General features: G+C 31.5%; 2 protein-coding genes and 1 long non-coding RNA gene across 3 annotated transcripts; 1 reads left to right on the forward strand and 2 right to left on the reverse strand.

The window, feature by feature from the left end:
* Positions 1–14: 14 nt before the first annotated feature.
* On the forward strand, positions 15–7,028 carry LOC141448152 (transmembrane protein 120 homolog). Its single transcript, XM_074116278.1, has 8 exons — positions 15–574; positions 651–769; positions 3,134–3,307; positions 3,471–3,563; positions 4,529–4,746; positions 5,696–5,919; positions 6,049–6,162; positions 6,737–7,028. The coding sequence occupies exons 1-8, from the start codon at positions 503–505 to the stop codon at positions 6,779–6,781; spliced, it is 1,059 nt and encodes a 352-aa protein (XP_073972379.1). The 5' UTR covers positions 15–502; the 3' UTR covers positions 6,782–7,028.
* Positions 762–2,587, reverse strand: LOC141448160 (uncharacterized). Its single transcript, XR_012454898.1, has 3 exons — positions 2,413–2,587; positions 2,242–2,305; positions 762–1,923 (listed from the first exon to the last, which is right to left on the reverse strand). It is a non-coding gene; the product is annotated as an uncharacterized lncRNA (long non-coding RNA).
* Positions 7,029–8,141: 1,113 nt separating the features above from the next.
* On the reverse strand, positions 8,142–14,279 carry LOC141448147 (uncharacterized). Its single transcript, XM_074116269.1, has 9 exons — positions 14,093–14,279; positions 13,728–13,826; positions 13,409–13,645; positions 12,605–13,048; positions 11,679–11,968; positions 10,785–10,959; positions 10,575–10,698; positions 10,083–10,222; positions 8,142–9,097 (listed from the first exon to the last, which is right to left on the reverse strand). The coding sequence occupies exons 1-9, from the start codon at positions 14,192–14,194 to the stop codon at positions 8,945–8,947; spliced, it is 1,764 nt and encodes a 587-aa protein (XP_073972370.1). The 5' UTR covers positions 14,195–14,279; the 3' UTR covers positions 8,142–8,944.
* Positions 14,280–14,470: the final 191 nt, after the last annotated feature.

Consider the following 14,470-nt stretch of genomic DNA (forward strand, 5'->3'; position numbering starts at 1 on the left):
TTTTCATAGAAAAACATATTTAATTGTGTCATGAACCTATAATGGTGGAATATTTCTTTAAACACTTTTATTAATCACTTAAACTTTACTCCTGCCCTCTAGAAGAGAAAGTCAGTAGATAAGTGACTGAACGAGGAAGGTTTCCCCATTAATGTAGTCCAAGAGTTGTTTGCGATGAGCGAAGTGATTATGAGCGAATCTTAAAGGTTATGTCCTTTGTATCTGTCCAGAATTAGATCGTGAACATGTTACAGAGGAATGAATGGTGTGATTCTAACGTTCATTAATTGTCATTCTTATAAAACTTAATTCGAATTTACTGGACCTTATTTTTAATTAAATAAAACAAAAATTTTACTGGCCAATATTAAAATAGTTCTCGTCCGACCTTTCTGCATTATTTATGCGAATAAAATAGAATCATTTCACAAGAAATACTCAACTTAAAAAATACATTTATTGATATTATGAAAAGTGATATATATTTGGTTTAAATTTGACTATGGAATTACAGTCTGTAAATCAGTGTACAGAACAATGGGAAGATCTTCAAAAAGATTACAAAGCCCTGGAGGTAAATTATTGAAAAATTCGATGACTTGAACCTTTTATAAATTCATAAAAAAAATAAAAAAATCATTTAATTACAGACTTTGAACAAAGAATACACGGAGAAATTGGAGGAACTTTACTCACTGCAGACGAAATGTGCTCAAGGTATAGCACATCAACGATACCGAATAGGTGTAATAAAGCGGTCATTAAAAAAGTAAGTTACACATATTTTTATTTTTACTTTTTTCTAAATAAAAGAAATCTTCGAGGAGAAGACTTTTTTTGCAGTGATCAAGAGAAAGCCTTAAATAAAATTATCTTTTTAGATTCGTGCACGATTGTAGCCTCGGTTATGTATGGTTAACATATTTTACTGCCGTGCTATCTCTATTTCGTCAGGCTTAAAATAATGGCTTGAAGGTTTTGTTAGCCTTGCTAAATTAACTCTTGTTATATCAGTTATTAGTTTTTAGTTGTTTTTCTACTTGAAAACATATTTTTCTTAGAAATGTCCTTGAAAGGATCTGCTCCATTATTTTGTGGAAGCTGTGTGGCTTAATAGAACTCTCTGTATATCTTAATTGTAAGGCCCTTGATCTTGCATCTTTTCTTTTTCAAGTTCTTTTGCCATTTCGCTCGGAGATTGTCATCCTTCTTAGCACGAATGACTTATTCGCTGCCCCCTGATTTTCTGCAGACGCTCTTGTAAATCTTGAAATGTATAAAACCTCGATCATCCTCAGATATCTCTCTTGACTGAACGAATTATCAAATTTTAACTTCCTGAAACACCTTTTTTCCCCATTTTCAAGGCTCATGAAAGTGTGAATTTTCTTAGAAAACAAAACAATATTCAAAAAATAAAGATTAAAAATTGAAAGTTTTAAAAAATTTGTCTTGTATTTAATGTAAAATTCCAAGAAAGGTCGTTAAAATTGTCACTCTGTATTATTTGTTTTTCTTTAGTATGAGAACAGTATAATCAGAAATATAGTTTGAAGTCAACTAATCGCCGATGTTTTCTTATCATTAATTATAAATTATTTATTGTAACTAGTTATGAAAAAAAAATAAACCAAGACAAGTGCAAATAATCTTTATAATTAAATATTTTCTTTACTCAAATTGATAAGATAATAAAATTTATATAAACAACATAACAAACGTTTTGATTATAAATTAAATTTTATGTATTTCTTAAAAAAATTGAAATACTCTATACAAACTTCTGGGAAAATAAATTGTAAAAAAAATAGTGGATTCAAGTTTTAAAACATGTTCATTTTTAAAATTCTTTGCCCCTTAATGATCATTTACAGTCCTCTACGTATGTATCTTGTAATGTGTCTCCTCAGTCATGCCTTATCGCTAGAAATTCATATCTTTTATTTCTCATTCTAACTTGAAATATTACAAAAATAATACATACTTATTCTTTATTAAAAATTATTGAAAACGTTTTCTAGAAAATTGCAAAAACTTGAACAGTCATTTTCAAGTTTTACATTAGTTGACTAAAATTAAAGCACAATTTTTATTTTTTCTTATTCTAATTATAATAATCTCAGAAAAAAACGAATCGTGAAATTCACCCTTCCCAAAACTGATATTTTCAACAAAAACTTAGAATTTTAGCAATTTCTCTTTAAATTCTTGTAAATATTAAATGAATGTGTATGACCTTACCAGTAACAAAGGTGTCACGTTAGAGAGTATTTTCACTACCAGGATTATCCTTAATTAAAGTTTTCTGGAAAAATATTTCATATAAATATTTTAGATTTGATATCATGCTAGGAGTGTACTAAGTATTGAAAAAAATCTATAAACATTAATTAAAAATAATGAAAAATCTACTCATTAAAATGGTAGGTACGTCCAGTTGATAGAATGTTCAAAGGTCAGGTCAAGTCAGCTGTGAACGAATCTAAAGTTTGAGCATCCTGTATTTTTTCATTTTTGGGCTGGTGTTCACTTGTACACATATAAGCACAGACAGAGAGAGTGTAAGGGAGAAAGAATCATTTTCTTAGACCACTTTTTTGGGGGGACTGCATGGAGCTTTTGTAGTAATTACGGCGTAAACGTAGTAACAGAAAATTTCATTTGATCGCAAAATTTTCTTTTTTAATAGGTGAGAGAATGTAAAACTGGGTAATATTTTCGATCACAGCTGTCTTTCTGACAGCTTCTCCTTTAGGTAAATAATATAATAAGGGTTTACGTATAATTATGTAATAAGATTTTATTTCTTAGTTCCCTAACTTTTTTGCAATTCTTTTCTTTTTTTTTTACAATTAATATGTAACCCACATGTCTAGGTAAAGTTCAAATTACTCTTAATCCCTGCAGAATAGCAAATAAAGTTATCTTTAAAGTTTGGGTCCCTATTGTGGATGGTTCCTTTAGCTTTTTGTACGATGCAAAACTTGAGGGGTTAGTTTAATTCAGTAACTAGTTCTAGTTTTGCATCATAGAGATGTAACTTTCAGGATCTGTTTTGACATGAAAATGTGTTATTAATTTTTATTCCAGAAAATTAATAAGATTATCATGTTTTATTTGTTTTTATTTTCAGATTGAATATAACAGAAGATGAAGACAAAGAAGCCTCACAACGAATACATCGGGGTGCAGCTCGCCGAGATGCAAATCTGGCAGAAATGGAACACTCATTGCCAAAAACAAATGGCATGTATCTAAAGATCATACTAGGCAATGTTAATGTTTCCATCTTGAATAAAGAAGACAAGTGAGTTGATTGAATTTGTACGGATAGATATTGTAATCAAATGTTTGGTTTTTTCAATTGAATGAGATACTTATACGTACTCAGTTTTTTAATTAAATTAAACTGATATGTCTTAATTGTTCTAATTTAAACAAATTGATTTATTATGATTTTTTTTTAATAGGTTTAAATATAAAGATGAATACGAGAAATTTAAGTTAATACTTAGCGTAATAGGATTTCTTTTATCTGTATCTAATCTCTGCACTAATATCAGGTAATTATCTTTTTATGTATGTAACTATCTTGTCCTATGTTAAGATATATGCATCAGAGGGTTGTAAAGAAAATAGGGGCAAAATTACTGTAAAGAGCTGGTTAGAGATCAGGTTAGGTTACAGGGGTGGTCCGCGCTGTTTAAAGGTTGAAAAAATATTTATTCAAATTATTTTAAAGGCTCTTTATACAGTTTGCTAAACGATATTTAATACTGATATTTAGATCTCATTATGTTTTCCACACGCATGCATGTTTACTGACATCATTAGAGATTGATTTATATTTTTATAATCAGCTAATGCAGTGGCAAATGTATAGTATAACTGGAAAAACAATCTTTACATCTACTGACAAATCAAACAACTTTAATGTTGGATTTAAGTTTTAAAATCTGTCAGAAATGAGGTATTAGAAAGTGTCTAAAGACATGCCCGAAGCAGATCCAATAAAGGGATCTAGCTAGGCTTCTACTTTTCCCTAAAATACCCGTATGATGTGGCGCCAAGATTGGAAAAATCACTTCCTCAACTTACCTTGAGCATTTCCGGATGAAGACATCGCTTTAGTGCTTTTTAGCCTTGAATATACGAGCAGATACAACTGTATTGATGCATTCGCAACTTCCCATAAGTTATGATTGCGGAAAGTAAATTGCTTCATGATGTTTTGTTTCCGCATTTATAAGTGTGCAGGAAGTAGTCACTTGTGTGCAATCTATTTTGGATTACTATTGATATATTTTAACAGATCTATTTAGTTCACTTTTTTATTTATACTCTGTTTTCTAATGTAGAAAAAAATACTGTGTGCGACTAGTGCGGTATTTTCTTGCAAATAACGCAATATTCCGCAATAGACGCAACTATTGCAATGCCAACAATAATTTCTTAACAACTCTCGTGTCTAGAATAAATTTAAAAATGCTGCATCGTAACTTTTTTTTGTTTTTCTTTTTAATTGCAGGGTGTTAGAACTTTCTTTTTTATTTTTACTAGTCTGGTATTATTGTACATTAACTATAAGAGAAAGCATTCTTAAAGTGAATGGTTCAAAAATTAAAGGCTGGTGGCGCTTACATCATTTTATATCAACAGCTGCTTCAGCCGTACTATTGATATGGCCGTTGTCACCGTCATGGTACGAATTTAGACCGCAGTTTATGATTTTCAACGTTTATATAAGTGAGTAATTCAGAATTTTTTTTTTTTTTTTTTCAACAAATTGGGGTTAGAGAAAATTTTCAGAAATAATGTGGGATGATGAAGCCCTTATTAGAGGGCATGGGACTATCCATTTCTTTATTGAAGCCCCTGTGCATATTATCGCATCTAAAACATTTATTGTGAACTATTGTCCATAACACTCGCACAGAATGGGTAATTGGTTTGTCTATGTATTAATTGGCTATGTAGATTAGGAAAGGTCCTCTGGGAATAGTATGCAATGCCAGGTACTGGTAATGAGTGTTTGAGCACATTTATCTTCGAGAATGGAAAATAGCTTTAAGAGATCTAGAGTGGAGTTAGAGGGCCAACTGTTCTGTCCATGGACACTGAAACGAGTTTACATTTTGAAAATAGAGTTTCTTCCAATTCTATTCTTTGCATTGAGGCATACAATTCTTTACAATAAGAAGATAAGTTAGGACAGTCTTCTGTCCCCCATTAAAGAAGGTTGCGGAAGAAAGAGTACTGTAACTTTTCAGAAATTTGTCTATAGTCATAGATTTATTATTTATTGTATTTAGTACCATCGTCACTAGACGTTATGCTGTAATCAGTAATATGTAATTCTAAGTATAACATAACCTAAGATAACAGAGAGGTAAAAAGATTGCCTTTGTAGGTGTTGAACATAAGTATTCCATACATATCCTAGATACTTACTAACAAGAATATTAGGGATTCAGAGTATTAGAAAGTTTATAGACATACTTCATCTAAGTGTAAACAAACAAACATAGCTTCTTTTTATTATGGGAATTTCCAACTCTCACATAGATCAGAGACCATAAATGCGCTTAATTTGCCTTAGCTATCATATAGTATTCTTTAATTTCAACATGTAGAAACTATCTTTAAAAATATTAAGAATCCTGCCTTTTAATTTATTGTTTTTGAATCCCCATAGGTATAGTTCAATACTTACAATTCAGATACCAACAAGGAGCATTGTACAGACTTAAAGCGTTAGGCGAACGACACAATATGGACATAACAATTGAAGGATTCCATTCGTGGATGTGGCGAGGTCTTGGATTTCTATTACCATTCCTATACGCTGGCTATTTGTTCCAGCTGTATTTAGCTGTGTCATTGTTTAGATTGGCCTCAAGTCATGATGCACATTGGCAAGTAAGTAAATTATATAAAAATATTTAAACGACTTATATATCGATTTTTTTTAATTTATAAGTAAGCTTGATTATTTTTTAAAACATGATATAAATTATTAATCTTTATTTAATAAAAAATTTTCTTTAGGTACCTGTTTTGGGTGTGTTATTCTTCGTATTATTCTTGGGTAATATTATAACCACTTCTATGGTCATACCGCAGAAGATAAAGGAAAACAGGGCTAGAAGAGAGAATTGTAAGGTACGAATATCAATAAATTTTAAGCATAAACATAAATCGCTACGGATGTGCAATGACGGCCCTATTCCCCTCTCTTAAGAGATTATTTTTTTAATGGCTACACAAATAACTATTTTTATTGCCTCTTAAATTTAAGATTATAGATTTTTTCCCCATATTTTTACTACCAATTTCGCGATTGGTAATAAAAACCACTTTGCCTAGAAAGAACTTATTGATTAGTCGAGAAGAACGTGATACTAATTTATATTTTTAAAGTAAAAAGTGATCATTTACCTTCACCATAGAAGTCTTAAAATCTGAGATAGAGGATGTCAGAAAACTACATAAAAACTATTAAAAATGCTCTTCCTGTGTATTTTAACAAATTTGGTATATATGTATATTTTGTTTTTTTGACCTTCGGCCTTCTTACAAACAGCGGAGGTAGTGATTATTATACGGTAAAAGCCGTTGTTTTCTCTTTCTTTGGATCTCAATACATGTTTTTCCAATGAAAACTCAAGTTATGAAAAGTTACGAGCACAATATTTATTTTCATTGGGTAATTATTATTATTATTAATTTTTTTCAGACTGAAGACAACAATCACAGAGAAAAGGATCGCAAGATTGATTAATTCATATATGTATAGGTTACATATAGGTTATAAGTATATTTGAGTGCGAGGTTGGATCCGCAGAGCGGAATTATTATTGATGATTTTCATCAATATTACTTTATAATTATATGTCACATTATGTAAAATATCATATAATTCACGGAGTTGGGTCATTGCTACAACAAGGGAGAAATAATAAATTTATATAAATATTTATTTTATCATTAATAATTTGTATAATAAAAAAAAAATAATTAAATAAAAATAGTAAGAGTATTTCTTTAAATGGTCTCCAACATCCTAAGATGAATTAACGTGTGCGACGATAAGTTACAAGATAAATTAGTTTTAAAATAGAAAACTGAACGTTAAAAGTTCGCTATAAAAAGGTAAAAGTAAAGTACGTACTACCTATCGAAGTAGTATCGAACAAAACCTAAGAGTAGTAAGTAATTAGTACACACAAATTAAAGCACAAGTGGTGCTTTAGGAATGGCCTAAGAAATATTGACAGTGAATTATAGTTTTACACAGGTAAGCAGTGCTATAGCTGACCAAGTAGGGCGATAAAACCTACTACATCGAATAAAAATTAGGTAACGTGCTATCGATTCATTAAAATATTTAATTTGTGTGTACTAATTACTTACTACTCTTAGGTTTTGTTCGATACTACTTCGATAGGTAGTACGTACTTTACTTTTACCTTTTTATAGCGAACTTTTAACGTTCAGTTTTCTATTTTAAAACTAATTTAGTAGTGAGACTATCATTTTATTGCCCAGCTTAGGTGTTTAAAACTTACGTAAAAAGGGAAGAATAAACTTAATATCTGTTTAGCAGGTAATTTGAGGTTTATAATTTCAGTAATGAAGATGCAAACACAGTTTCATTTTTTAGATTTTTGTATAGGCAACTGGTGCTTTAGGAATGGCCCAAGAAATATTGACAGTGAATTATAGTTTTACACAGGTAAGAAGATGTAATAGATCTCTGTCCAATCTGAAGAACTCTTGCACTGTCTTAGTTACTACATTTTCCTAATAAAACTTTCTCAGGCAGCCTTACAAAGACTCTTCACAAATGTTATTATAGTTCAACTATGGGGCGGACTCTTGATAAATCCAGAACTATAAAATAAATTAAGTTTCTATTCAGTTAACAATTTGTAAAAAGGATAGTGTCAAAGTATTAAAGTTAATGGCGAAATTGGAGCATCATTTAAAAATAAAATTAATAAAAAATTTAAAGAGTATCAGCTGCTTGATAAATTTTTAAATTTGGGAAGGTTATAGATAGATTTCTGGGGAGCAGGTCTAAACCTTCAACGTTGTGGTTCAATATAAACATACAGGTACTTACATTTAGATATTCAATATAAACTACTAACACTTAATTTATTATTTTTCAACACAAAGTAACAATGTTTTTTTTTATATGTACATTAATGAAAATAAATATTTCAGAAACTTCGAATGAAAGAAATTCTCACGAAAGTAGGTTTTCACTAATTTTTCTACCTTGACCCAAGTTGCACTGATTATCATTGTTGTTTAAACAATTTATGCCAGAATTAATATTTGTTTAGTTTTCAAAACTAATGAATTTCCATTGATATTTCTATCCCTAGACAAGCAGGATGTGAGAACAGAGTAATTTTTCAAAAGATATGGTAAATATTTGAAAAACATTAATTTATATTATTTACATTTAATAGTTCAACACCTTCAATCTGATTGTTATAAGGTATTGCCCAATTGCTTTAATTTAAAATGGATACTGATATTTAAACATTTTAATAATGCAGAGAGGATAGCGTTCAAAAATTAAGCTGTGAGTCTAGTGTTAAATAATAATTGGTCCATTGGTATATTTTGTAACAAAGAATTAGTACGTTTACAATTTTTTTTACCTACTATTTTTATTTTTAAGTCAATGTTATTATATTAATTTGTAAACAAATGTTATATTACTAAACGATTACTCTTTTTTAAATCTTTTTGAAGGTATAATTAGTTTTTCCGGAAATTAATGATACACACAACAATAATTACTAAGAGTTCTTGTTATTTATTTTATTATTTTTGAGTTTAGAAGTAGAAGATTCAATTTATTGTAAACATTGAAGGAACCCTCTTAGTCCAACGTGTGTATGCTTGTTCGTTGAGTTTCGAGTTAACGTTAAGTGACCGGCGTCAACGGTAACAGTTCGCCAGTCACATGAAGAAATAGATTTGCACAGGGTGCATGATATTGATTGATACCATATTTCACATGAGCTGGTCCTTGTTCACACTGGCACAGACCACACACGGCACCTTTCTCCTCTTCCAACTGCAAGCACAAACATCCATCACTAAATCCACTGTTCGTATATATTTAAAACAGGGGCGGCTTAACCTATAGTGCAGGGCGTGCAATGCACACGGGCGCCGCGGCGCCCCCTGAGACGGCTAAGAGCACCGTCTTGGACCATCATGGTACAACAATGATATGACAGAAGCGGCCAGCCAGCGCGGTGGCGGCAGTTATCAAACGCGATAACTTAGTTAATAGTTATAGCCACGGGGGGGGGGGTCAGGCCTAGGGGGCGCCAGGGTTTCATTGCACACGGGCGCTACACGAGCTAGAGCCGCCCCTGATTTAAAATATAATAACAATAAATCTAGTTTGAACAATCTTACGACTTTCACCTCAATTTTAGAGGTGCTGACTTCGATTAGCAAGATATTTTACTCTCTTTATAATTTAAAATACACCGTACATTATACTTAAAGTTCAATATTGAACCCCAATCCATTAATCGAATAATCCTAGAAAAATTTCTCCAATAAAAGTTGTAGACCAAAGCTTGTGCAACGAGAATAATAAGTTTAAAGAAAACAGCTGAAACTATTTTTTAGGAAATCTCAAAAAAAAAGTTAGTAATCCCTTTATTACGAATACTTGAGTAACCAGATCAAAATTATTTATTAGTTGACTAATTAATGCTTTGGGGGTCAATTGTTTTTAGTAACATCCAGCATAATTGTTGGCCATAGACAAGTAAATTAAAGAGGTACTTTTTCTATTCTTACAAAATAATTTTTAACCCATCTTTGATGGATTTTCTATAGCGATTGATAAAAAGTCTACGCCATCTTGACTGAAAGCGGTCTACTGATGGCATTTATATTTTTCGATTTGTTGAGTCACACTCAGTACTCGATACTCAATATCGATTTTCAATGGATATCAAATTCACACGCAGGGGCAGCGTTTCAAGTTGGTGGAGTGTATCAAAGCTTGTAATTGTGATAATAAAATAAAAATAACTTACATGCGTGTGTTCTAAAGGTTTAGTAAAAGGTTCTAATGCTTTACAAAGTGATTCTAATTGTTTGCTTAATTCACAATCATCTGTTTGTACACTTTTAGATGAGATTATTCTTCGACCAATTCGTTCTACTTCCACTATTTCTGAAATTAATAAATAAAAGTAATTATTAAAAACATTTTATAGAAATAAAATGTGTCGCCAGAAGAAATTGATTATTAACTGATGAAACATGATTATTAACATGAAACTGAAGAAAGCACCAAGTTTAATGAAATCTGATTGATGAGTTTTTTGTTGATTAAAAAAAAAATTCTAGCAGCGTCAGCACTATTGGTTATAGGAGTTTCTTAAAATTTGAAATTTGATCCATGTTATTTAATGCATTTTAACATTATCACACTAATAGAACCGAACATTTTATTGAAGCAGTAATTTAAATAGTTATCCCTAAATTGACAACTTGCGTAAGTTATTCTTTCAACTAAAATTTACCTTCTAAATATCTCTTGCCTCTATCATCATCAATCACTTCGGCTAAAACTTTTGTATCGTCTATAGATTTAAAAAGATCATTAGCTTCTCTTAGTACTTGTACGCACGCTTCTAGACATTTTTCCTGGAATGGAAGCAAATATATAAGGAACATTTCCTACAATTAGATTGAACAAATTTCCAATCCACTGTAATCCAGGAGATCAGCACCTGTAAGTCTGATTGAAACAAAGAAGAAGCATGCCCAGAAGTAGGTGCTGCGAGAGAAGTGGCCTGTGTATCGCCAGAAGGTTGACTAGCTGTTATAAAATCACCAAAATCATCGTAAAAGTCTTCTTGCGGAGATGCATTATTACTGGCGGCTAACTGCCTTAGTGCATTGTATCTGAAATTATGATGAATTATGAAAAATATAAGAATCAGAAACTTAGGCCATTTTTTTTTTATTTTCCTTTATTCTGCCTATGAAATTAAGCGTGATCTTGCAAATAATCTAAATTTAGTATTGATTATTTATACCATGAATAGAGGTAATTAGTTTTTGCAAATTAGTAACTGTGTGTGAGTATGTCTGCTTCTGTTCGGCAAAAAATATGTGTATGCGACGAGTAGATTTCAGATTTTACGTTTTACTGGAAATGCCCGTGATATTCTAAGAATGAAAATTTAATGATTACAAATAGCTTTGTGGGTATTTTTTAGGAAGGTATAAACTCAACAATAGGTTTTCCTAGATTACAAATTTATATCAAGACAGTGAATCATCAAGCGACAAAAAAATCGATTTTTGTAAAATATCGATAATCGGAAGTAACATTTACTAAAAGGATTTTTCAACTTTTTCGGATTGACGCCAAAATCTAATATTTATGAGTACGAAATTGTTAAACAAAAATTCCGAGATGTCAGACTACCAGAAGAGGGACTGAAAATAACTTCTTCTTTTTTTCGAGTTTTCTGTAATTTTCTGAGAAAACCATTTTCTTTCAGTTTTTAAGGGCAGCAAAGGTTTTTGGACATAAAATATATCAGGCCTTACGCTTTTTTTTGAGTTTCTCTCTGGGCGGATTTTAAATTTTAAAAAATTAAAACTAGTCCTCTTACCTATCACTGTCAACTGGAGATGAGGTTGGAACTGTAGGCATCATAGATGGAAGATTAACTGGTGCCAGTGTAAGATCTTCTCGTAAAGCTTCCTGAAGGCTGCTGACGGCAACTGTGTTGCCACCTTCTACATTGCTGTTACTAATAGTTTGATTATCACTGTTTGCTTTCTTATCGTGATCTGTTTCAACAGTTGCACTGATAATATCATCTAATGCGTTTCTTTTATCAGTATGGAAAGTAAAAGATGGAATGTTGGTTTTAAATAAGTCTTCTGTAATAACAGCTTCCTGAAAAGCAAAAAAACCATGCAGATAAATTAATTATCTAATAAGAAAAAATATGTATAATCTCAAGAGACTTTTGTGGGAGATAAGACTGTGCATCGCAACCTTAAATACTTATTGGGCCCCCCCCTCACTGGTCCCCGCCGTATCCTTACAGCACCACTTTCAGTCCAAGATAACAAATCACAAAAACTTATAAACGTAAGTTCAAGAGATATAAACTTACGGTCAAGCGATTTTCTGTATGCAATTCAGAGAGCTACCGACTAAATAGCCCCTTAAATTAATTTTTTTTCTGAAAAAGGATTTCAAATAAGAATTATAGATTCACAAGTGCGTATTCATCCTGAAAATGAAAATGGGAGCCACTTTCGAGTTATCCTCAAAAAAAAATAAATAAATAAACAAACAGCCATTGATTTATAGCACTTCCACACAATTTTTAAAATTTTGACAAAAACGATTAAGGTAGTACTCGAGTCTAGAAAAAGGTCAACTTCCGTTGAAAATTCAAAAACGGAAATCAGCACGAAAACGGTGGTTTCTCTTTTGAGCGGTAAGAGAAAGTGAAAATTATATAACTTAATTTGTACATCAATATTAAAATACTAACGTCAATATCAACATCAATGTACATACCGTCAAAGTAGAACTGCTGTCCTTAACCTCCAATACAGTGAGCGAATCCGTGCTAAAAATATCAGCACTTTTAAAATCATCAAATTCATCATCGTCAACGTTGGAGGAACTAGAAGGTGTAGGTTCACTGGTTACACTTAATTTGTTAAGATCTGTTGCTGAAAGTATGGAGAATGATGATGAACTTTGGGCAGCAGTGCAATTTACAGGTGCAGGTACTAAGGGCTCGGTCAAGGTGTCCAATAAAGAAAGCGTCTCGGTGACAGTGGGTACTTGAACTGGAGACGATTGCACTGAAACGAGTGATGCTCCTGCTGTTGGTGCGGTTGTACTATTGGTTGTACTATTGGGCATCAATTGGATGGATGGGCGAAGATCTAATCGTGGAATGGGTGCTTCGGAGAACTGATTCAGTACCAAAAGATTGGAGAAAGAGTATCCTTTCTAAAACAGAAAATAGATATTTATTTAAGTACATTTTCTAGAAAAACAATGAGACAGCTAAAATCCAGACGATAATTGACGAGTAAGCTAAGCGCACAGCTTCTTACAAATTATTCAGATCAACCATAGAGAAATCTACGTTTCTGAGCTGATGTTATTCTTTCTTTCCTGAATAGGAAAAAAAGTTTTTTTTTGCAGGTCGATCGCAAATGCTTAAGATTGAAAGCTCATGTGACAAAGGGTATAAGATTAATATGTCATCCACTATTGGATTTTAGTAAAAAAAAAATGTCGAAAGATAAATAGAGATTAAAAGAAACTTTGTTTTACCCACCTAAATAATTTAAATAAATATTTTACCTGAGCTAACGCAATGAGAGCTAAATTTCTGTACAATTCTACTTTGGTCAACGCTCCAGACACTGTAGTATTAGTCAGACTCCAGATATAGCCCAGAGTATCCGTTCCTAGACCGCTGCCCAAGAGGATGCATGAAAGCGTTGGTGTGTCAGTCAGCCCCGTTGGAGTGCCAACTTGCTCCCATATTTTGCGAAATGCTGCAGGCTCATTACCTTCCGTTAGCCACAATGGACCCATCTAATGAATATTAAAACGATTATTATATTAATTAATTATTATTATGAAGGAATTGAAATGATTAATTAAAAATATAACTAGCCTGTGAAGAATTTTTTGGTTGTTGATTGTTATCTTTCTTTTTCTGAAATATCTCTTTTTTAGAGAGTAGATTTTCGATCATATCATCTGCTGAGAGTGCCTTTAAAATTAAGAAAGAGCTATAAAATAAAAAGATAGCCAATTGGGAGTATGTTAGGGTAGCCAGAACCACACTCACACCAGAGAGTTTTGACTGGTTATAGTAAATTTGACATAACTGTCATTTCTTCTACAAATCTAATATGATATAAAATAAGATTTTGAAGCAAACATTGAAAATACAAAGACTTCAATGCACAAATATTTACATATTAAAAACGCACGAAAAAAAAGTCTGGTAGCAAAATTAGTAGAAATTGCACTTACTGTCGATGTTTTTGACATAGTTCTGAGCTGGTGTTGTTGCTTCAAATATTCTCTCTGTTTAGAACTATCTAGAGAGTTTTTATCGGCTTGTGAGAGATTCATACTTCCTGAGATTTCTCCTCTTTTATCAATGATTAGATAATATGTAACCTCCCTGATTTGTTATAACTTCACTGCACTTGATGATACTAGCACTCCAAGCGGAATAGTTACTTACTACATTTTTATACATAATTTATGTAGGTATAATACATAATCAGAAAAATTCAATTATTAAGCACAAAAGTTTAAGCAAATGATAACCTTTTAACATTTGGAAATTTTACCAAATTTAAGTTAAGCATTCTTTTTGCATTTTAATTTGTTTTATTCATTGTT

This window comes from Rhodnius prolixus, unplaced genomic scaffold (genome assembly GCF_049639745.1).
Source record: "Rhodnius prolixus isolate KJV_2025 unplaced genomic scaffold, Rpr scaffold_13, whole genome shotgun sequence".
Lineage (NCBI taxonomy): Eukaryota > Metazoa > Arthropoda > Insecta > Hemiptera > Reduviidae > Rhodnius > Rhodnius prolixus.